The sequence below is a fragment of the Bombyx mandarina genome, chromosome 17, assembly GCF_030267445.1.
Source record: "Bombyx mandarina strain Sakado chromosome 17, ASM3026744v2".
Classification (NCBI taxonomy): Eukaryota; Metazoa; Arthropoda; class Insecta; order Lepidoptera; family Bombycidae; genus Bombyx; species Bombyx mandarina.
In genome coordinates this window covers 373909-399833 of record NC_143223.1, presented here as the reverse complement: position 1 = coordinate 399833, position 25925 = coordinate 373909, and the positions used below count along the sequence as shown (strand labels likewise).

At 39.2% G+C, this 25925-nt stretch overlaps 1 protein-coding gene across 2 annotated transcripts in view; it reads left to right on the top strand.

Moving 5' to 3' along the window:
* Window positions 1-25925, top strand: part of AstA-R1 (allatostatin A receptor 1) — a 92530-nt gene that overhangs the window by 8095 nt on the left and 58510 nt on the right. The window contains exon 1 of one of the 2 annotated variants that reach the window (XM_089734242.1): window positions 25305-25921. The exons of the other annotated variant lie outside the window; for it this stretch is intronic. Within the exon in view, the coding sequence (XP_089590368.1) occupies window positions 25883-25921 (39 nt within the window). The 5' untranslated portion in view covers window positions 25305-25882. Of the gene's footprint in view, window positions 1-25304; window positions 25922-25925 lie in introns of those variants that run through there. 2 annotated transcript variants of the gene reach the window in all.

Below are 25925 nucleotides of genomic sequence, written 5' to 3'. Positions count from 1 at the left end.
TCAATCATTTGATTTATCGATCATATAAACATAAAAAGCTGAGAATGAAGTTATTTTAAAAGTTCATATTTTTGTTAACACTAAAATAAAATTGGAATGCTCATTAACGACATTCTGAATTCGTTCAAGATATAATATTGTGAAAGCTCGGATTCCTTTTATAAGCTCGTAAGATATGAAAATAAAATCTACTAAAAGTTTTGAAGTTTCATATGTTTATTCCTGTAGATGAGTGAGTGGTAAGTCAGTGAATAGGGATAAACGGTCCACCTGGCATTAAGCGGTTACCGTAGTCCATAGACATCACCACATAAAGCCACCAACCACTTAGAGGCAGGAGGTTAAAGTCTCAATTTTCTCATATAACTGTCTCGCTCTTCAGGTAGGAACGCGTGGCTAGTTCACGGTAGAGAGTGGCAGGATGGAGATACCTGTATGTCCTCTGGATACATCAGCGCGTGCTATGAACCTACTAGCATAGTATTATCTTAATCATTCGCGAGTCGCAGACATAATCTCGCGTGTACCGATGATGACCGAGCTTTGTTCGTTTTTTTTTTGATAACGCCATCTTGTTGTGTCTTTAAAGCGGTTAGTTGCCCTCAATTAAGAAAAATAGTGTTATTATTCGCCAACAGATGTCGGTAAGAGTCATAAAGTTGATTATCGATAAAGTTGATTATTCAAAACACGAATAAAACAACATTTTCTGAAAATAAATCATAGCTAGATGGATTTATCGTCCCCGAAATCCCCTGTATACTAAATTTTATGAAAATCGTTGGAGCCGTTTCAGAGATTCAGATTATATAAGAATTGCTCGTTTAAAGGTATAATAATATATATAAGGTTATACTTATTAACAATTTACAATAAGTTGAGGCCTCTAATTATTTCAATAAATTTGTATCTAATCATGGAATTAAAGATAACAAAATTTGAGATTTACACAATAATATGAATTCTAATGAGGGTTCAATAAAATAATAATTCATTTAGCTCCGTTGTCATTTGAAACTCCATAAAGCGATACTAAATTAAAAAAGTCAAACTAAACGAACACTATCTTCTTAGCGGGTCGCAGTTTTGATCCGGTTGCAGAATCAGCTAGGAGGCAGCCACACTTGTGTTAAGTCTCCCTGGGAAGCCTTCGGGTAACTGCCTTTCGCTGGTAAGTTTTAACAAACTGTCCTCTTTTGACCAAACCCTCCAGCTCGCACTCCCGTCTTAATACATCTAGAGTCTTCGACCCACCAACGCTAATTTAATACAAAAAAATGCCTGCAAAAAAATGAGGTAAAAATACGTCTGAAGGTTTTAGTGTTATCGTGTGTAAGCTGTACACGTTTATTTGTTAAATAATTAAACTTATTCGATTCTGAGGGAGAAAGCTCAGCTGGTGATCTAGAAATAAAACTACGGGATAAACACATACGAATTCTTTCAATACTTTTGTAGTTTTTGTTATCATTGTTAATGACAGATTAACGAGGCAACGAAAAGCTCATGAAGTGACGTCATGACACCACCTGGTCCGAAGAATTAGTTTTTTTAGAAATTTTGCATGAAAACCACTTCTTGAATTCCCTATTGACATGCTAGAGTAAAGTTCTGTAGGATGTCAAACTTCTGATTGGACATAGCACGCTAACAGATGTTAGATAAGTCGAGTGATGGCCCGCAAATAAAAAAACCAGGGAGCTTTATCTGGCTTCGATGATGATCACACAGGATCAAGGTTCGCCTTGAGCAAAACCGGTAACATGTACTCACGAACGATTGCCAAGATTTTTCCGAACCTAACAAATGACGTCATTTATACAAAACAATTAAATTTTCGGCCTCAAGTCCAAAAGGTGACAATATCGATCATGATACGTTGTCAATGATTTTAAATAATCGCTAAACATCAAGTGGGCTAAAATCGAATATTTTTCCCAACCACATTAAGCACTGATTACCTATCGAATCCGGATCCGTGGTTGATAGTCAGGATCAGAGTCGCCACGAGACTAGTAAGGCGGTTAGGTTGATTAAAAAAATCTTATCTTTTTATTTTTTATTTTTTTTATTGTTTAGATGGGTGGACGAGCTCACAGCCTACCTGGTGTTAAGTGGTTACTGGAGCCCATCAACATTCCCAACGTAAATGCGGTACCCACCCTGAGATATAAGTTCTAAGGTCTCAAGTATAGTTACAAAGGCTGCTCCACCCTTCAAGCCGAAACGCATTATTGGTTCAATGAGTTTTCATATCTTTTAGGCGAGCAAAGGCGTTCATATTAATACACGTTACGTCCATGGACCACAGCAATCGTTTCTAAACTAATTCCGAGTGCCAGCTCTCGTCCGATGCTCGTAGAATATTCATCTTTCCGAATCAACAGAGCAAATATTTTCATGAATACGCTCAGACTCTTCATGAACTTATTGTTAGTTTTCGAACTCAAAACTTTGCCGCCTACGTGTTTAACTAACTGGTGACGTCAAAACCGAATATAATGTTTAATAATTCGGATCTGAATGTTTTTTTTTCTAATAGCCGGAAAAATATTTTTTTGAGTAGCTGATGTTAAACGTCTTCTGACGATGATGACCTCTGAGCCCCCCTCTGAGGGGTAACCTCTGAGCTGTAATGTACGTAAAGCACTGTTTATATATGAGGCTCACAGTTAGTGGTCTTATCGCAAACGGTACACATTGTTAGTGCCGGTGTTTTTAGATGGTTATCCGGTAGCTTTCAGGAAGTCATATCGCAAATTCGTTAGGATTTTCAATTAATTGCAATTTTTATAAACTGTTAAGTTATGGTTTGCAATTTTTTGCCACCACCACCCTATCTATTTCTACCGTGAAGCAACAGGGCAGCCGTTGTAACTATACTGAGATATTAGAACTCGTATCTCAAGGTGGGTGGCGGTATTTACGTTGTAGATGTGCTCCAGTAACCGCTTAACACCAGATAGGTGGGCTGTGAGCTCGTTCACCCATCTATGCAATAAAAAAAACTTATTTCAGAACTTATCCCGGGTAGAGAAATAGACAGATAAACAAACATGTTTTTGTTTGAATAACATACGAATAGGAAGCTTCTGTATTAAATGATGGTCATATCGCAACTTATGAAAAGTATTTGACAAGCTTTATGTAAAGGTAAGTGAAAACCAGAACACTGAAAAGCTTTAACAAAAACCGCTAAAAATTCATTACTTAGTTAATTCATCCAAGAATTTTTCCATAAAATCCAGAAATCTAATCTCGTAGCGAACCAGAGCTCTCCTTTTCACGTTTTCACTAATTACGTTTTTCATAAGACTTAATTAAATATCATAATTGTCTTTTTACTTGTTCATGAGAATAAACACTATACAGTTGGAATAGAATAGCTTTTCGCCTGAAAGCTTATCAGACCATTATGTAGTTTTCTTTCAGTAAGGTTTGAATCTTGGGTGGCGTTTGCTGCGCCTTCGAATGAGACGCCTTGTGATTTCGTCTTTTGTTTCTCAAGAGGACAGGTTCTGCAAGCGTTTTCGTAATTGAGATTTTGTCATTCGCTTTGTTTTTCGGCATGGGGCTGACGGCTGGCATAGTCAGTAGTAAATAACAAATAAATAGCTGGGAACAAATCACGCTCGTTCATTCGGTCCCAAATTAGGAAGAGGCATACATACTGCTATATTATGTTCGTGTAAATATAATTGATAATAACCATTTATAGATAATAAACACTCAGACAGAGACCACACAAATCTGTTCATCACACGAATGTTTGCCCGATATGGGAATGCACGAGTCAGGGCCGTTAACTTTTGCACCACCGTGTCAGTCAGTAGGTTCTATTTGATTCTTTACTAGGACTAGGACTCTCCTGAATCTTTTTTTGTAAAGGGAAATAATTTGCAGAAATCTCTATAATAATATCTTTGTGATCAATCTATGTAAGTGATTGGTTTCTAATTTTGTTGTACGCTTAGAAATATAACCAATTTAGTAATTTGTAAATTATAATACAGACATGACATACCCCACAAAACCATTAAAACTTCAGCGAAGTGCGTACCGCAGTTGTACCCGATTCTCAAAAGCTCTCCAACTTTTATAAGATGACTTTCCATTGATTCCAAAATCTTTTAACGTACATTCTGAAACTATTATCGGTACTCGGAGTTTTCCTCGACATTTTCAAGGGTTCTAAAGTTCCTTCCGAGAGATCCCATCGGTTCGAGGATATTCGCAGCGAAATAGCTTGTGCTTTAACATACTTTCGGTCCGCAAATAAAGCTTTTTTTTTGTGTTGACCACAAGACGGTCCAGCGATATTATGAGGCCATCATATGTAGTGTCGGAAGCTTAATTCGATGGTGGATGTATGCATTTGTTTTTTTGGAGATAATTACACTCAATGAGATTGGTAATCTGCCAACAACATTTTTGGCAGATTGATAATATGCAGAATAAGTAAGCGACCGATATTGAAAGCAGGTATTCATCTCCCAGCTTGCGGTTATAGGGTAGTAATAACAACCCCGTGGCCCGTGGATTGTTAAAATACATCAATTTCTAGCATTGTTTGCAAAAGGTCAAGCGCTTAAGTGCTACATGAAAACTGATAACCATTCACATTCACTAGTAGAGTCAAGTTCCCTCTTGACCTTTGTCGTTTTTATTTAAGTCTAGTTTGGACTTTCAGTCTGAGCCAGACATTCATTTCTACAACGTAGCGCCACGGCCCTTGAATTACTTCAACAGAGCAAAGTTGTGTACCGCGCAAATCGCCCACAGCCATACCCTTTTTTCAGTCGACTGTGTTTATATTATCGAGGTACAGTTTATTTTCCTGAAAAAACAAATTATTGGAAACGGATTCTTTTACCTTAAAATCCTTTTATGTGAAGTATCACACTGATAGAAAATGTAAGTTATCCATTAAAGCAAACTAAATCCTATCAAATGACGGTCCGAGAATTCTTTGAGTCAAAAAAAGAAGTCTATCAAGAAAAGACCGGAAAGTACCGGAAAAGACGTTGGTTATTCATCTAAATATATTTTATCACCTTCAAAGTATGCTTCAGAAACTATATTTTTAAGCCAACGAATATTTTTTTAAGCGCCTGTTCCAAAATTTCATTGAGATCAATTCACGCCGGGATTCCCCTTTTTTTGAAGTCTTGCACCGAATGAGAATGGGTGCCACCAACTGGTATATTGAGTTATGCAAAAAGAAACATGTCGACTGGAGCCATATCTGGTGAAGAAGGTGATTGCTTGGTGGTGTCTGTTGGTGAGTTTTTGGTCAAAAAATTGTACTCAATGATACTGTAGAGGAATGATACCCCGCCCCGCTTAGCTTACCAGCCAGTTTTAGTAATAAGCCATATATGTTAATCAAGATCGACTAAAAATTCAAATCTCGTGTCTAGCCACGGTCGATCTTTCTTTTGTCCAAGGGGAGGCGACTGTAAGCCATGGTCCTTGGATCACCACTGTCCTAGCGGACTGCAAATCCCTAATCCAAGATCAACGGTCATTAACGATTGCCACTGCAGTCAGAGTCCCATAGGGTGAGAACACGAAACACAGTTTGACAAGAAGTGAGATGCGCCTATCTTCTCCTATTCAAAGACGAGGTTATGGGATGTGACTTATTTAAGCGTCTCGTCCTCAAAAAAATTAACTTATTTACTTTTGAGGTATAGTTATAGTTAAGTTATTAACTTATTATTAAATCAGATACATAGGCGGCACTGAAAATTTCGGGAATTAACGAAGTGACACAACATTACTATTTAAAAATGTATTTATTGCTTTTCGAAGTATTCTCCGCGAAATTTGACAAATTTTCCCATACGATGGAACCAATCATTGAAGCAACCATTCCATTCGGTAGTTGGCGTCTCCAAAATGGCCGTTTTGTAGGCGTCCACAGCTTCTTCAGGTGATGAAAATCTCTGTCCATGTAATTTATTCTTTATTTTAGGGAAAGTATAGAAATCATTAGGGCTTAGGTCGGGGCTGTACGGCGGATGGTCTAATAATTCAATGTTTTCTTGCTCTAAAAACTCTTTTGTTCTGTGCGCGGTGTGAGAACCCGCATTGTCGTGATAGAGGATGATGCGGCGGTTGCAGTTCTCTTTACGGAGTTCAGAAACGACCTGTGGCAAACAAATGCTAGCATACCATTCTGCATTAACCGTTCTTTGTCCCTCAAGAGGAATAGTCGTAACATGGCCGGTTTTGGAGACAAACGTGGCCACCATTTTTATTGCAACACTCCGTGAACGAAAAATTTTTGTTGGCTTTAACTCATTTTCGAACACCCAAACTCGTGACTGGTTTTTTGTTTCGGGTTCGTACGCGTATATCCATGATTCGTCACCTGATACAATGTTGTATACAGCATTTGAGAATCCTACGTGGAATCTTTCGAAAGTTCTGACGCACCAAGTAACGCGAGCCGCTTTTTGCTCTTCACAGAGCGAATGCGGCGTCCATCGGGAAAACAACTTTTTTACACCTAATTGTTCATGCAAGATTATTTGTATTTGACTCATGCCAATGTCTAAAGTTGCCTGAATTTCTCGGTATATCACATGTCGATCTTCCTCAATCAGCTTACGCACAGCATCAACGTTTTCTTGGGTGACTGCAGTTTTTGGACGACCCTGACGGGGATCATCACTGAGCTTGACACGTCCACGTTGAAACTCAGCAAACCAGCGAAAATTGTGGTTTTAGATGGGGCTTCATCACCAAATGCAGAAATCATCCGGTCAACACACTGTTTTTGTGTTAAACCACTTCGAATAAATTATCGCTCTTGAATTTTCTCGAGTCAATTCCATTTTCTCAACGACTAAACAAGTTTGACAAAACCTCGTGACAAGACCGAGAATCTTTTTTTAAATAAATAAATGGTATTCAATTTTTAAAACCAAGGAGTTTTCAATTAAAAAGATTTTAATATGACAGGAAGAGTGGAAATATTCCATTCCCGATACTTTTAGTGCAGCCCTCGTATTAATCAAACTATTTTTGGACATTGCTGAGACATGTCATTGCGGATCTTTGAGCCCGTACTTTGACTTTTCTAGTCTTTTTTAAAAATTGCATGTTTATATCGCTAATACGCGATCGCCACTCAATAATTAATCTCTTTCAGCTGACATTACATTTTTAAATAAGTTTTTGGTACGGCTCGCAATTCAATTATTGACATGACAGTTTACCGGTTTCTACGATTCAGTTTTAATCCAATTATTATCCTTTAACTCAATATTTGACTAGTTTTAACGCCTATTCAGCAGTTTGTACTTCTAAACTTCCAACTAATTATTGACCAACTAATTAAATCGGTCTAGAAACTTACCAACATAAATTTTCGTCAAAACCAATTAGTTAATCTACTAACTTTCAACGTAAGATCAAAATTAAATGAAAGGTTTCATTTATTTATTAATACATATTTGCTTTAATTTTATTTGTCTACATAATATGAATAGCCTATTTCATTATAACGAAGTGTTGCTGTGTCAATTGCATTGATAATGCTATAGATAGATGCTTCAGAGATAAGATAATGCTATAATATATAGATGAATAACAGTTCTACGGGCGCTAACCCATCTAAGAAATAGAAAAAAAATATATACTTGCGTTTCTTACAGCATAAATCTGTTAATGAGTGAAGTAGCGCTACGCTTTAGAGCTCCCAACATTTTAGATGCCAACTTGGCTTTAAAAAGCGCGTGACTTTTCTTTATTTATTTATTTATTGTTTAGATAGGGTGGACGAGCTTAAAGCCCACTTGGTGTTAGGTGGTTACTGGAGCCCATAGACATTTGAAGTCGTCGTGGCCTAACGGATAAGACGTCCGGTGCATTCGTGTTTAAGCGATGCACCGGTGTTTGAATCCCGCTGGCGGGTACAAATTTTTCTGATGAAATACGTACTCAACAAATGTTCACGATTGACTTCCACGGTGAGGGTATAACATCGTGTAATAAAAATCAAAAATTATAATTTGCGTAATCACTGGTGGTAGGACCTCTTGGGAGTCCCTTGTATCTCGGGGTGAGTGGCGCATTTACGTTGTGGATGTCTATGGGCTCCAGTAACAACTTAACACCAGGTGGGCTGTGAGCTCGTCCACCCATCTAAACAATAAAAAAAATAAAAAAAAGATATAAGTTCTAAGATCTCAGTATAGTTACAACGGCTGCCCTACCCTTCAAACCGAAACACATTACTGCTTCACAGCAGAAATAGGCAGGGCGGTGGTACCTGCCTGCGCGGACTCACAAGAGGTCCTACCACCATTAATTACGCAAATTATAATTTCGCGGGTTCTATTTTTATTACACGACTAGCTGAACCGGCAGACTTCGTAGTGCCTCAATCAATAATAAAATACCTAAATTTTTGTATAAAATAAACTTAAAACAAACAAAAGGAATCCGAATCCGTCCGACGGGGGACACATCAAAGAAAAAATGTGAGCCGTCACGAGACGCCTGGCAGATGTGAAAGATCGACATTATTTTGTAAAAGTAATATGCAGAAAAGAACAGATTGTGAAAGGAACTAAATATGTCATAATGATAAAATAAAATATTACGAAGAAATAATTTGTTTTCAAGTAAAACACAGGTTATGTGTACTGTAGTAAACAACACTGTATACACTACGGAGTATACACTATAGGTATCCGAGCTCAGTGTAGCGAGAGAGATGGCTTAACGCCGGATCGAGTGGGAGAGAATCGCACAGTCGATTGCGCAAGGCGACGCGTCGCCACACCGTACACACTACTGCATATAGACTGTATATATATACCATCATATATGCATCATATAGGCATGCGTCGCCACGCCAGAAATCGGTTTTACGTGCGGCTATAGATGTTTCACATCAAAAAACAAAATTGTTTTTTTATTTATTTAATTCCGAGCATTTTCATACTTATTCACCTTTTAAACCTTCTTTAGACTTCCACAAATAATTCAAGACCAAAATTAGCCAAATCGGTCCAGTCGTTCTCGAGTTTTAGCGAGACTAACGAACAGCAATTCATTTTTATATGTACTTAGTCTGGCCATAAATACTGTTACAATTAAAAGTAAACAAAATATTACATTTGAATTTGGAATCTGTCATTTTTATATGATTGCTCATTGAGTTTTCTCATTTTAGCGCCAATACATTGTACAATATTTTGCGATATTAAAATGGAGTGGGGTGATAAAGAGAACCGAATCGCTGTGATTAGGTACATTACACAAAGTAGGTATGGAGCCAAATGCAATTTTTAAAACTCTCCGTACGCTTGGTATTAGTAAAATGTTGTGTACCGGGCTATTAATAGGTGCAATGAGACCTCCTCTGTTTGTGACAGAAAAAGATCTGGCCGTCCACGTAGTGTTCGTACGAAAAAGGTGGTCAAAGCGGTAAGGGAAAGAATTCGAAGAAATCTGTCCGAAAGCAAAAGATTTTATCTTGGGAGATGAAGATAGCACCTAGAACCATGTCGCGTATTTTAAAAGATGACTTAGGACTTGCAACCTATAAGAGACGTACTAGTCATTTCTTAACTGATAATTTAAAAAAGAATAGGGTGGTAAAATCTAAACAACTACTGAAGCGGTACGCAAAGGGAGGTCATAGAAAAATTTTGTTTACGGATGAGACAATTTTTACAATTGAGCAACATTTTAACAAACAAAATGACTGTATTTATGCTCAAAGCTCTTAAGAAGCTTCCCAATTAGTCGACAGAGTGCAACGTGGGCATTATCCGACTTCAGTGATAGTTTGGTGGGGTATTAGCTATGAAGGAGTGACTGAGCCATACTTTTGTGAAAAAGGTATCAAAACATCTGCATAAGTGTATCAAGATACCATTCTTGAGAAGGTAGTGAAGCCCCTTAACAACACCATGTTCAATAGTCAAGAATGGTCCTTCCAGCAAGACTCGGCGCCAAGTCATAAAGCTCGGTCTACGTAGTCTTGGTTGGAAACGAACGTTTCGGACTTCATCAGAGCTGAAGACTGGCCGTCGTCTAGTCCCTATCTTAATCCGCTGGATTATGAAATATGTTCAGTTTTAGAGAGTGCGGCTTGCTCTAAACGCCATGATAATTTGGAGTCCCTAAAACAATCCGTACGATTGGCAGAGAAAAATTTTCCCATGGAAAGAGTGCGTGCTTCTATTGATAACTGGCCTCAACGTTTAAAGGAATGTATTGCAGCCAATGGAGACCACTTCGAATAAGCTTTTTATACTTTAAATTGTTTTATATTTATGTATTAAACTAACACACTGTAAAAGTAATAAATGTTATTTGCAATAGATTTTTTTAATTTTTAATTGTAACGGTATTTATGGGCAGACTAAGTATAGATACTACGATTACTGCGATAGTAGAAATAGAAACGTCGATACCAAGCATCACATTACCTTCGGAAGGCTGCAGAGATACTTCTTCGAAATTCGCATTAGAATTTAATTTAAATTTCTCCCCATTCGAAGAGTCACCGCAGAGAATTCTCAACTTCAGACATAAGTTTTGATCGTGTCTGCTGTACTCCGACAAAGACTGACCGACATATCGTACATTCGAGGTGCTATCGTCGTACACATCAAAGGGGTCTATACCTTTACTATCGTACACAAAGGCGTCTAGTTACTAGTTTAAGAATTAGAGGACTGGAGATACGCCGAATGCTGGATAAATACAAGGGCTTAACTCGCGAATTAAACAATATTAACTTCAAGCCATTGAAGATATACCTGATTTGTTCACTGTTAATAGCGATCCAATTTGTCATGGCTTCGTAACTTCACGAAAAACTTCGAGAAACTTCTTAATTATATATTGGAGGAAAACGACAAAGGGAACATTTTCCACCGAGCGGGTGAAATTACTCGGCAGACCGACGGATCAAATGGTATTTATTGTTCGGAACACGTCATGCAGACTTATCTTAAAATTGTTGATGAAGATATTTAAGCTTCTGTCAATTATGATGACTACCCCATAATATTACTCTTAAATCTTAAAAATGTCGATAAAAGCCAAGTTTAAAAACCTTTTTTTTTTTCGTTTCAATTAACATGTACCGTCCTCCCACAAATTAATACTTTAGCAGCAAATTCAGTGTTAATCCGTTCTTTGTTCTTTGAGTAACTAGAGAAGGGCAGAGATTCCAAAAACTGGTATTTTACAATGTCTAACCTTTTTTTACGGAGAATCAGGGATTTATAATATTAACGGCTTAAGTACAGGACCCTTTTAGATGACGAGAATAGGTACGTTGGAAATCAGGCCCATTCGGACCGGTCTCCATACTGTTTGGTAATGATAATGGTGATGATATTTGGCGTGAACGAGTTGTAGTTGAAACGGTAACGGTAGGCACAAATAAACAGACACACGGGTTTTAAATATATATCTCCCACGGGGACAGCGGTAAAAACAAGGCTTGTTTATTTGATTTTTTTTGTATTTAGCAGTGGTGTGAGACCAGATGAACGTTGCTTTTGGCCGTCGTCAGCTGAAATGGTTTGGCTCTGCTAGTTTACTAACAGATTCTAACAAAAAAAAAAACAAAAAAGTACAACAGCTTTTATCTTGCAACAAAATTAATTAAGAATATCTAATCTAATAAAACACAATCGGCTTTTATAGGTAAATATATTTAATCAAAGAGCTCTTCTTCGTAACTCCGACAATTTACTTGGATTCCGAAATCAATGGAAACAGCCTGTAGATTTAGTTTATTGCATCTAACCCATTTCACCTGACTGGTTGAATTAAAGTAAAGTACAATGAAGGCCGGATAGAAATGGAACAGTAGGGTAATGGTAATTTGTAACAGCCGTTTGTGAAGTATTGCTATGAGGGGTAGACTTTATTCATTCTACAGTGCCATGTGGATTTCGCTATCCACTTTGAAGAGAGTCTCCCACCCTTTAAGCCGGAATTGGATTTTTAGGCGGGGCCATATGTACATATCTTTTCTTCGTATTCTATGGACTAATCAAACACAATATTTACGCCATAACATATTATATGATGATAGCTTATTTCCTCACGTTGTTAAAGAGAAAACTTCTTTAGCACCCTTGTGATCAACACGACGAAGTGGAAATGAAACTAAAAAAGTGTCACTAAAAAGAAATATTTTTATTAGTGGCATTTTGCTTTCAAAAGAATGAGATAAGAATATTTCCGAAGATTTAATTGAAAGTGAATGATTCGTAATTGGAGACCTGTCAATGGAGAAATTTAATAAAAAAAACTGTTTTTTTTCCAGTCATTGGAATGAAAATACAGCTATACGACTCCAACCTCCCCTAGTTACTATTTCCACTCGCCCTTATTTTTGTATCCTTGATGCATAGTAATCCCTTTGTTTAGATCAAGTGAAACTCTTAAACTAAATTTTATTATAAAGAGGATCGCTGTCATACGCTGCCATCTGTGAAGCTGTACAGAAAAATCCTGAAGATGCCATCTATACGGACATATTTTGGTCTTGCCTTCTTTAATTACCTAAATTTATTGATTTTGCGGGTTTGATTTTGGTAACAAAATATCTTTTGACAATGGAAGCAATTCATGGAAGTAATTCCACATGTAATAATAAAACAAATATTTGCCCCAAAATCTCCATAATTACATAATGATATGAAAACGGGTACGAAGAAGTTTTATTTACACACACTACACGTGTGTAATTTCCCGTCACTTATGCGCACGAATGCTCACGGTAAGCAATTAAGGATTTATTGACAGCTCGACTATAACTGACATTAATAGCGCGTCTCCACTGATAATATCACAAGTAATATACGAAGTTTGCAAACCTACAGTTCGGCCACTTTGGCATTCCGTGAGAGACTCCCATTGTTCCCCAACTAACTTGTAAATTGATTCTCAAACTTTTATTACTCACAGTGGAGTGCTAGACCGTGGTCCAGTTTCTTTTCATAATCAGTTTCTAGTCAGTTTTTATTAATAACTTCAATCATTTTATTTTATGTAAAGACCTCTGCAGAGGAGCCATTTGTCGCGGGTCTTCAAATGTTAGTCCTATCTTTGAAATGTACGTAAATTGTGCGTCCTTACGACATTAAATACAAAAACATTTCTAAATAAATCCCTCATCTCTTATCTGCTATTGATAAAACATTTGTAAATTTAACTCGAAAGCCTCCGCTATAAAAGCTATTTAAAACTTAATCTAAATTTCAGCATTCACATTTATCTAATCCTTGTTAACCAGTTTAACTTCAATAAAATGGACGTATCGCTTGCGATGACGTCAGGACCAGAGTATGTTTCTTTAAACGTGAAACTGGTAGACGAGCTAAGTCATGTTATGTGGTTATCGGATCGAAACAAGTAAAATGTGTGTGCTTATATTCTCATTGAAATGGGTGGTTAAAGAGGCTATTTTATTGTAGCTAGAGGTCCCGCAGTAGTCGAAATTCGACTATAATTAATTGGAATTGTAAGTTTATACACTATTATGATTGTATTTTATGTTTCTATAATCACAAATTTCGCCAAGACTACACTATAAAAATATTAACAAGACAAACAATATTTAATCTCAATTTGACAACAGACGTCAAGAACAAAAGTTTGACAATAAATAGTATGCATGCTTGTGTGCGTCAAATACATGGTATGTAGTGTGTGTAATGTTTTCTTTATTGATTTAATGTATCTTTTATGTACTAATTAAAAAATATATTAGCATTGTGCATTTCTTCTCTATATTCTCTGTAAGTGTGGAAAATTTCATACTCCTCCGTCCGCGCAATTTTCGTAAAAAGGGATACAAAATTTTTGCTTCGCGTATTAATATATAGATAACCTACCAATACACTACACTACCAATCGAGTACATGTCTGTCTCGTTGCGAACTGGAAAGATGTTGGTAACCACATGTGTCGATGCACAATGGCGCCTATCAATTTGACGGTGTGTTGGAGAGATCAGCTAATTTGATTTGCTTATTGTCAGAGTAATTAATTGACGGCAGCCTGGCCTCTCTATTTTACTGGTATTCAGAAAATGTTTTAGCCATGAAGAGCCAATCTGGATAATAATTAGGACGTTGAGTTCGCGCAGGCTCTTAATGAGGTGGGCAGCTTTTTCCATGAAAATTTATCCTCTAGAGATTAAAATGTATTTCCATCTAAATTTCTAAAGTAAATTTAATATAAATATATTTCTTGGTATTTCAGTAAGCTAGAGTTTCTATAACGTAACATTATTAGAGGGACTAATGAGCACCGGGCTGTGAGATAACTCGCTTACTGTACGAGTATATGAACCATCCCAGTGCCAGTACGTCGGATGTTGTATTGTACTGAATTCAAAGGTTTGATTTGATAAGGTCAAACAAATAATTCACGAATAGAATTTAAATAAGCGAAAGGATTGAATTTTATAATGTTTAAATGTTTATATTTATATTTTAAATTTGTTTATTTTTCACAGTTATCAACGTTAAGGCGAATCTCTTTATTTCTTAGCGAGTTCACGGTCGACGTAGTGTCAAGAGCTTACCGAAGCTCATCGACAATATTATATCTAAATATGACTTGAGAAAAATATGAACTTGCGAAAAAACGTTAAGTTATATATAATATGAAGAATTCTTATTATTAATTTTTAAATGTGAGTGATCTCACGGTCCCTCTGGTATTAAGTAGTTACAAGAGTCCTTTGACATCACAACGTGGATGCCGCCACTCATCTTGAGACATAAGGTCCAAGTCTTAAATGTCTGGTATTACGGCTACTGCGCCCTTCGCAGCGGGAGGGATGGCTGCTAGTCCTATCACCTGTCACATTACGAGGAAACCTTTATTGAAATGATGTTAAAAAAATACTTCTTTGATAACAGATTAGTTTGATATAGAAAACGGCTTGACAGAGGAAATATTATTTAAAAAATATATTTAATTATTGGTGCTACATACATAAGTATTGTTAGACCACACGAATAAATAATACAACCGTTCCTGTATCTCACAGGTCGCAGACCACGGGTCCGATTCGAAAGATGATCTCTTCTCTATTCTTCAACCCGTGTCTACCCCATTCTTTTCGGTCACATACCTTCCGCATCCAGTCCTCACCACCTATTTTGACCAAGCCATCTGTCTACCTCATTGATTGCCTACCCACGTTACGATGTCCAGTACGAGGTCTCCACTCCAGCACTTTTAGGGTCCCACCGATTGTCAGTGCGACGGCATAATATAAAACTACAAAAACAAAGATTCTAGTTAATTACTTTGTATGATGTAAGATGAGCTGGTGAGTAAGTGCATGCCCCAACGGATGGCGTATGACTGCGTATGACAACCGTGCGTATGGCAACAATACGGGCGGCTTCGCAAAACGCTCTTCCACTAATAAACGAAAGAGAAATTTGTATTACAGAGCCGGCGCTCATAATAATATATGCTCGGTTCGTATGTAAAAAAGCCATATAAAACCACTTACAGCAGTAAAATTTGTGTAATTCGTGTCTCCAGTGCGCGCGCCGTTAGCTGAGAGTTCACGATATTTCTCGATAACATTTTTATGTTCCAAGCTCGTGTTTTATCTCTCAGTCGGCGGTTATGAGTTGAGGCTTCTGTATTCAATTTTGCATCGTTCAAGGTTAACTGTACTTAAAGGTTACAAGGTTAAAGATACTTGATTTAGTTCAATACAGTTTTATTAAATAGTACATACTTTTTTTAGGAGATTAATTTAGAGTATTGATGGCGCTACAATGTGATTGTCAAATATGCCCACAGCAGGTTGCATTTGCGCTCATAACTGAACGTACACGGTAGGTGCTACAACAAAACCATAACAAACCATGTAAGCTTCAAGTCAATTGAATAGACGGACGGAATTTAATAATCCCAGAAATACTAAGATCCAGCTAACATGCTTTTATTAGCTTGAACTGTATCTATCTACTCGCATGTAATGAAATGCTATAACATTCTTACCGACGTCAAGACGTCTGACTAACTTTAAGATCGGCACAAATTTCAAGAATCCAGAGTAATTCCAGGCCTTCTGAGTCAGTCTCTTCATTAGTGAAGGTCATGTCTAATTTGAAATGTTGACCACTCGATGCAAAATGCTTTCCAACGTCTTCTTCTCCTCGGCGGTCTTTATAGCGTCGGTTATTGGCAGGCCGGTGAGCGTCTTTACCAGATCAGATCAGCGGGTAGGTGAGCGTCCGCGTGATCTTCTCCCGTCAACCTGACCAACTACCATCAACTTGCTTTTTTTTTTTTTTTTTTTTTTTCGGGCCGGGGGCCGAACCTCCTACGAGGTCCCCGCGCCTAGGGGGCGCGTGGGGTATGTGAGACTCAACGATCTGCAGGTGTTGAGAGCAGATCGCGGGCCCAAGGATTTTAGGGCCCACCCACTAAACGACTCCCCTGCACTCTTACACCCGACGTCCGATCTCCATCCGGGGTCAGAACCCGTTCAGAGTAGGGGGGTTCCCGCGGTCAACACTACAACCAGACACGCGGCGCCACCCCGAGGACGCCCGACCGACGGGTCGTCGAGGCGATAGTCGACGACCAACGACGTCGGTCTCCGCGGTACGGCGGCCCTACCAGGCCGCCCGGGCGGTGCCGCTGGTGTTCCGGGATACCCCGCTGGGCCAGAACCAGCCTGCCGGGTCGGAACGCGATACACCGCCGACCGGGTTGCTCTTCAACAGTATGTTCGGCGACGACAGCGACGACGAAAATGCGGACCGCATCGCAGTCCGCAGCCGCCGACGCGCCGTCCCGTCCTCCTGGTGCCAGCGCGCTAGAGTGACGGTAGCGTGCGGCGCAGCCTCAACCCCCTTAGGTCGCCCCGTGACCATCACCGGGAGGAGACTGCCTCCTCATAGGGGCTGGAGCTGGACAAACGCCCTCCTCCGAACCCCGGCTCGACGGCGGCGGCACGGCGCCGAGAGGGAAGAAGAGCTCTCCCTCTCCCGTTCCGCCGCCTCCTTCTGCGAGATGGTGGACTCGCAGAAGTCGAGCATCGCCTGCCAGGACTCATCGCTGCCGAGCATCGTAGCCACGACGGTCGGAAGCGACAAGTCCGGTCCTATTTTTGCAACGAGGACGCGGCGCTGCTCCGCGAAAGCGGGGCAGTACGCGAGCGTGTGCTCCGCCGTGTCCTCGTTGCAGCCACTGCAGTGGTGGCACTTCGGCGTCGGCTCCCTCCGGGCGACGAGGTGCAGGTAGCGACCGAAACAGCCGTGTCCCGTGAGCACCTGCGTCGCTCGGAAGGTGAGACGTCCTCGGTCGCGATTCACCCAGTCCGAGAGGACCGGGCGGATCGCCTCGACGGTCCGTCGCCCGTAGGCGGGGTCCGCCAGGCGGCGAGACCACGCCTCAAGCACGGAACGCCGAGATTGAAGCTTCCGCGCTCGAACTTCCGCCGCGCCAGGACGCGGCTCCCCCCTGGAGCGGAGATCGCATCGCCACGCGTAATCCGCAGCGAGCGCCTCCGCTTCCAGGTCCCAGGGAGGCGTCCCAGCTAGCACGCACGCCGCCTCGAACGAGACGGTGCGGTATCCACGAACCGCCCTGACCGCAATCGCGCGCTGCGGACGTCGCAACGCCGCAACGTTGTCGCGGGTCAGGGCGTGACACCACACGACCATCAACTTGCTTAAGTTAACTATGATAACCAGTACAAGAAAAAAAATTGTTTGCGTTGTTATTGAAGTGGGCCTTTTATTAAATTTTTATCTCCATAAATTGTTTTAAGTAAAGATGTTCAAGTTGCAGATATTAGCTCTTTGCATCTTTATGGTTCTTCCAGCGATCTAATGTCTCAGAATCTGAAGGCCTGTAGCCGTCTGTTTTGGTTAAACTACCAGGTACTGAGCTTGGTTAAACGAATAGTTTGGGTTCAGTTTGTAATGCTCGCTGCGGTCCATGAAACAGGACAGCAGTTTCCTATGTAGCCAGCAATGAATGTAGCGTCGATGGCGTAACTCACGCTGTGGTTTCTGTGAAGTAATAAAACAATCAAAAGGTCGTTCAAATGAAGTCCCCTTGTTAGTGTTCCCGCAGCTTAATGACGTATCTTGCTGCAAACGAGTCTGAGTGTCCTTCGCGCGTCCGCCCTGTGCCCCTGGGATTACTTTTCTCTTTCAGCTAGTCGACGTGAATGAATAAAAAAAAATCCTTATTAAATGTCAACACTTTGCATGTGTTTAATTAATTTGATGGCGACACGTGCTCATAATGTGTGGAATGACGAGTTAGCTTTGATAAACGAGACACGTGCTTCAGCGAATATTCACGGAAGACAGCTTTTCGGTACAATCGAAATAATTATGAGCACGAGTATGACGTTACGACTCGGTCTCTTGCCTTATTGCCTGAAGGGAACGCGAACACTGATGAATATATTCTACATATTATTACTGATCTCTTACTTGACGCCTTCCCGAATAGAAGTCGACAGGGACAGCTGTCTTTCCAATTGAGCACAGCTATGTGGATAGCGACGGTCCGCGTTCCCCCATCTCCTCGTCTAGAACTGGACTGGAAATTCAAATTCAAATTGATATTATAGATGTTTGAATGTTTGTAAGACGGCAATTTTTAAAGTTTATATTTATTATAACAATTTCTTTATATAATAAAACATGAGAAATATCAGTTGTTTGATGCCGATGGAGATGAGTAGATTGCGGTGCGCAAACCACGCTTATCCTTAAGGGTCCGGTGCGTAGGGAGGCTGCAGCAAACTGGGAGCATCCGTTTCTGGAACAAAACCATACAATCTTAAAACAGTAAAAAATATGATAATCTAATTTAATACGCTTACATACATATTATTCTTTTTTTTTATTGCGTGGTCCTGGCTCACCTGCTCACGACCCACCATATGTTAAGTGGTTACCAGAACCCAAAGATATCTACAACGTAAATGCCGCCACCTACCTTGAGATAATAGTTCTAAGTTTTCAGTTTTTATAGTACAACGGCTGTCCTTTCACAACCTTTCAAGCCGAAACGCATTACTGCTACACGGCAGAAATAGACAAGGTGGTGGTACCTACCCGTGCGGACTCACAAGACGTCCTACTACCCGTGAAAGTCAGTATTCAATTAAATATACCTTTAGAATAAATTTCAATATGAAAATATTCAAAGTAATACGCGGGCTGCTCTGTCTCGACATTTCTAATAGTGGAATTACGTGATTCTCAGTCGCGTCGTGTTTTTTCGTGTGGAAAACGTAAATTTCATTGGTTGAATATCGGCCGTCGCTCGTTTACCCTCGCGGAGGGGACGGATTTGCATAATGCTATGTACATATTTAATTCAAGTTAAATTTGTGTCTCTGAGTGCCATATGTGCGGATTGGGTTCATAATTACTTAAGCTGTGCCCCGCGCAAAATGAATACGTCGGAGCCTCCGTCTATACGCTTATTTAATAAAAATTGTGTTTAATCTATGGGTTATGTCATATTTATTTGATTTTGTAAGAGGTTTTGTGACGTGGTAACTAAGACCTTTGAGTCATATCTTATTTTTATTTATATTCTAATTTTTATGAAAAATGATAATATGGAGTGTAATGAAATGAGATGATGATGAGATGAAATGAGATGAAATATAATCTCAGTAAAATTGTGGTCATTTACTGCGATTTTTTCAGTGGACTTACTTTTTGGAGGATCCCGAGAAGTTACGTCCAGCGGCTTTGTTTCATTTTCCCACATTTGTGCACTTTCACAGATATTAAACAGTTAATAAACCACCATTAAACCTGAAGAAACACTAAATAGACAAAATAAAACAAATCACACAACTTCACTCCTCGCGTTTCCGCCAAAAAATCGTTATTATTTGACATTCAATTTTGATACAGCATATTACAAACGTCAGCTCATCGAATATTTTAAACATACTGAGTACCGACATAGTGATTTTGATCTTTTATTTTTTGTTAGCAAATCCCACCCCTCCTGGATGAGCCTTTGCTCGCCCACCTGTCCTGGTGAAACTGGAAAGGCCTCCGGGCCACCAGCAATCCCTCAAACATAAAAAAGATACTTTAATTTAAAATAATATTTTAAAATAATGAAGGACTTCAACACTTTAGAAACATTAGCGTGTAATAAAAATAAAGTTACACATTTATAATTTTCCGCCATGAAGCAGTCCACCGCGGCAATATTCCGTTGTGAGGGCTAGCTGTTATGCCACGCTATTGAGATTCCAACCTCATCTCTTCGTCTCTAGGGTTGTGCTGGTATTCATGTTCTGACTATCCATTTTTGTTATTTTATTTTTTATTGCTGAACTAGGTGGACGAGGTCACAGCCCACCTATTGTTAAGTGGTTCGCGGACTCCATAGACATCTACAACGTAAATACCGCCACGCACCTTGAGACATGATTTGCAAGGTCTCACTTTTAACAGTACAACGGCTGCTCTATACTTCAAACCGAAACGCATTATTACTGGTTAACGGCAGAAATAGGCAGGGTGGTAGTATCTACCCGTGCGGACTTACAACACGTCCTACCACCAGTAAAATTCTACCACCATTGTCTAGCGGAAAAAGGTAAGAAATAGTTATAGAATTACTACAGATGGGTGGTGTAATTTTAATAATGTTTACGACTCAAAATACTAAACCTGTTATTATTAATAGTACTGTTGTAACAAAATTAAAATCTTCAGAACAATGGAACACATGTTCCAAGAATCTGTTCTCTCCGTCGAAACATTTATACCGACTTAAAACACAAGATTGCTAGTTTATTCTCGACGCAGCATCGCATTTCTCCAGGGAGTATCCCTTCTCAGTTGTTTAGTAGATACGAGAACAACTGTTACTATGAGATCCCGTAATACTTAATTTTATTTACTGGATTGTGTCAAATTTTGATGAAAACCCTGGCTGGCTTCATTTATTCGTTTGAGGCGGACTATTAAAGAGGTCATAAATGACAAAAAGTTTCCATAATGTCTGGAGTAAGGTCGAGGAAGTATTTTAGTAGCTCATAAACGGTAAGCTCATTTTGATTGATTTCCAGGGAGCAGGGATCTGGGACCAGTGACATGATCGCTTAGCAAATGTAGCCTTAGGTGACGGCTCCATATCAGGCGTTTCTCGCGCGATACTTTAAACTGAGTAATTGAAGTGTGGGGTCATGAGATATGATATTTTGTTTTGAATCTCAAAGAAGCAAACTCCTAACCGCGCGGTGTGTCCTGCGAGTTTTTAGTGAGTTTTCGTCGTAAAAAATATTCTGGGCAAACAGTTTTATATGTTATTGAGTATTATTGTTCTTTTTGTCGTACATCCAAACATATCCGAGTTGATGGACTTCATTTCTTATTCATGAACACTCAGATCCAGAGGGAACATATGGTAGGAAATATTTTCTAAAAGATATAGAGGCAAGAGCTATTTAGTAGTAATTTTGAACGGAACATTATGAGGTGTGTTTACAAGTGCTGACGTTGTTAGCATCTTTAGCGTATATGTATTGCTGTTATTGCATGTAGCGGTTAGCCTGCTTTATTTTCTGCTAATATTGTAGGACATTGAATGCAGTGAAGTACGCAGTTAGCTACATCCTGGCTTCTACGATATTCAGCAAAAATAGTAAATAGTTTTTAAAAAAGTATTTAACTGTAGGCAGTGATGACCACTATCCATGAAACGGGAAGCATGCTCCTTGGCTTTGAGGTCATAAATGAAGCTCAAATATAAATATGTTATTAATACATTTACATCAATCCGCAGAGTTACAGAATGGAGTCTCTTAAGGATCTTACGGTGGATTTGATTAAGAGCTCTACATGATATTTTCTTAATCGTAGAGTTCTACTTGAGTAGAATGTAGCGGTACTGTCAAGAACAAAAATGCCAAACGAGTAGTCGACATATAGAAGTGTATGTATTTACAAAGCTTCTCTTATAATACTTTTTGTATTGATCCGCATTTCAAACAGTATAGTTTTGTCGTAAACGCGCACACATGTACACAGTCCATCTAGTTTTAAGTGCTTAGTAGAATTCGTACATATTATTACATGTTGCATCCGGCTTTGGAATGAGCTCCCCTCCACGGTGTTTCCCGAGCGCTATGACATGTCCTTCTTCAAAGAGGCTTGTGGAGAGTGTTAAACGGTAGGCGGCGGCTTGGCTCTGCCCCTGGCGTTGCTGAAGTCCATGGGCGACGGTAAACACTCACCATCAGGTGGGCCTTATGCTCGTCTGTACGTTAGGGAAATAAATAAATAAAAACGTAGTCTTAGCTATTAACCTAAAAGCAAACCTTGAGCGCCCGTGAACGTTATGTGTATTAGTACAACCTCGAGGAAAAATTACAATGTAATACGGAGACAGTCTCGAATCTAATATATTCAGATTGAGAGGCACATGGCACACTTGACTTTGCTAGATACAAGCTCGTCTAGTAACAAATGACAGACACCAACGGTATTTTGTTCGTTTCCAACATGTTTCAGATGTTGTTTGTTATTGAAGATTGAGTTTAAACAAGTGAATTGATTTTGCGCACGAGAATAGAACGACGCGGTGCGTGGGTGTGATCACCCCTATTCATAGTTCGCATGCCGGTAACTATGAGCGCTTTATACCGTAGCCGCTTATATATGTATCGAGCACATGGCTGGGTGAATCTATCCAAAAAAAGGCTTTTGTGCAGTAAACTGCAATAGGAAGCGCAGCGTTGAAGAGTCACGAATCCCCATGGACGAATGATTCTGTAAGGGATGTGAGGTATATGCATCATCCCGACAATCTTTTTGTTTGCACATTACCACAAATTCGCGCCAGATGCAGACGACTTGAATTCTGTCAAGTGGTAGCCTCAAATCCTATCGAACCTTTTACAACAAAATTAAAAATCTTCGGAGGCCATGCCATTGCCATCATTACTAAAAAAGGAACAATTGAGAGCCAGAAATTACTTCTATTTTAAGCAAGAAAGGTGTGATGACGTGCTAAACAAACATATCCTGCGAAGTACCTACCTAAATTACATCAGACCGTGAGAGCAGATCGAGGAGAGTGCCAATTGTTTAACTGTCGTGTTTTGAATGTGAATTGTAGAAAAAACAAAAATAGTTTTTTCCCCTTTATGTGCTGATTGTCCAGTGTATTACCTGCAGGCGGTACTGAACCACGAGCTGCAATGAAATGTATCCAGCAGTAGCTGCAATCTGTAAGCCGATATTAAAGTTATTCTTTTGTGCTTAGTATTTAGAGTTTTGAGAAATGATTTTGAGAATTTTGAGAAGAAAAGAAAGAAAAACAAAACAAAACCCATTGAATAAACCTGACTGAATGACTGAATAAATGTGAATTTGATACAATTAAAATATTTCCTCCCTCTTCAGTCAACGGTACAGATGCGTTCTTTGATTTATTTATTAAATCGAAATTACGCACGTACTTGTCCAAATAAACATCGACATCGATTTGTAGTTGCTTAGCCTTAAACTAACTCTATCGAAGTATCGAAGTACAAGCTATAGTTCGAAGTCATTTTTTAAACAATTTTGTTCTTGTTAGAGGGTTTGACTGCGAACAATACAATGTTGTAATAAATCATGCGTCACGAGTTATTTGTGATTTTATTCCTACGAATACTGCTTGCGAAATAAAATTGTTATTTTATATAAAGAATTAGTATTTTCTTGAGATATCTCGGATTCTAGACATAGTTACGAAACATTTCAGTTTAACGCAGACTCTTAGGGAATTCAATACTTCGGGAATCGTGAAATGTAGGTAATATATTGCTTTTTAACACGGGCTTCGCAAGTCCCTATTCAAAGATAAATAATATTAAAGTGTAATTTTCATTCTATCGGACAGGTGAGATCATGGCTCACCTGGTGTTAAGTGACAACTGGATATGGGGGATATCGCACCTTTAGAATTAACTGAACTAAAATTTTGAAGAAAATAATTTTTTTAACTTTGAACGACTTTTAAACATGTATGTAGATTGTTTAAAATGTAGTTTAAAATCTTTAATTATTAAAATTAAAAATTAAACTTAAATTTTAGTCAAGAAAAGGACAAATACAATTTCCGTCTCTTTCAAATCAAACGCATACTGTAAAGTATGAAAAATTATAATTCTTCAATAACATTCTTTTTTTTCGATTGGTGGACGAGCTCACGGTCGACGTGGTAACTTTGACATCTTCAACCACTGACCATTGACATCTTCAACGTAGATATCGCCAGCATGAGACATAAGTTCAAGTCTCAGTTTTTACAATACAACGGCTGCCCCACTCTTCAACTGAAACCCACGACTACCTCACGGCAGAAATAGGCAGGGCTGTGGTACCTACCCGTACGGACTCACAAGACATCCTACCTACCACCAGCTTACCAAAAAAGCGTTTACAAAAAACGAGACTTTTAGATTATGCCTCTTCAATTCTAAAGGTGCGATATATCAATGTGCGGCGCTACACACTTTGATATATGAGCTCGAGGTCTCAATAACACGCATACCTTGTTGTTCATCGCAGTCAATAAGTAATTACCACAGACAGGTAGGTAACATTGTCACGGGCCAGTTTTTAATTTACGTCGACGTGGCTTTTGAGACACCTCAGAACGAACATTAATCAAATTAGCGATCCATTAATAAGGGAGAAAATCAAGAATACCTCGACATGACGATAAATCAACTCTCAAACGCTATTAATTCCGATACTCGGGCGGGGCACTTAGACAGAACCGGAGATGAAATTAGCCAAGTTCCGTCAAACGGCGAGATACTGTTTCACAACAACCGACTCGAAGAACTAGTAACTACGGAGTTAGGCGGGGACACAATATAAATTGTACAGATGGTACAAGACCACGAACTTGACTTTAGCATTATGAACTTAAGGCTCCTGTTAGCCGTCGAATTCTGCTTTTGATTTCGAGATCGTCAGCCGGAAGAACGCATTTTATCCCTTATAACCTTAAGCCGTTGTATTCAGACAAAAAGGGCGTTTCTAAAGATTTTTTTGATGAATTATCCGACTCTGAAGTGAACGCAACTAGTAAGGACGATACTTGCTGAGCGCTGCGACATGTCCTTCTCAAATATTACAGGTGACTAATTAATATGAGATAGGCAGTAAAAATACACAGGGAAACACCTGAACAGATCATTCAAAAAATTTAAATTTACATTCTGTAATTACTACTTGATTATGGTTAGAGCTAGGCACCGAAGTCGCCATTCGTCTTGTTGGGCAAATTGTATTAGATCTCATAATGAAAGATTGATTTAGGGCTGTCACGTTAGATATAGTCAGAGACATTAATTATAGAAAAAGAGGTTTTTTTTTCCGAGCGGTAGGCTATTAGGTATACAATACTCGTTCCAAAGACATTGAGAATTTACATTGTCTTTTAAATTTTGTAGGTAAAGCTCAGTCAGTAATGATATTTATGATTGGATATATTGCAAGCTCTTAGTACCAGAATCTTAAGCATTTCTACCAACAAGCAGTTATGTGTTTAGGTATCTGGTCCTAGAATGTAATTAAAATATTAAAACATATTTATTTATCGCAGTCTGCATGTACGTTGTTCTTGTTTCGTATATATATATTTTTAGACCGGGACTCGAACCTTGTATTTTGAGATAAGCGGCGCAGAAGAAATGTTGAACTACTCTTCAAAGTCACCAAGCATGAAAGATTAAGCAACCTATTAAGCGACCGTCCGAGCGAGGTCCGGGACAGAGCTCGAGAGAAATTGGGAGGGTGACCACGATCAACACTGTTACCTAGCGTGGGGCTCGGGACCTTCATGCGGCATGCACAGAGTGTCGCTTGGCTTTGAAGTATTCCAGATGGTCT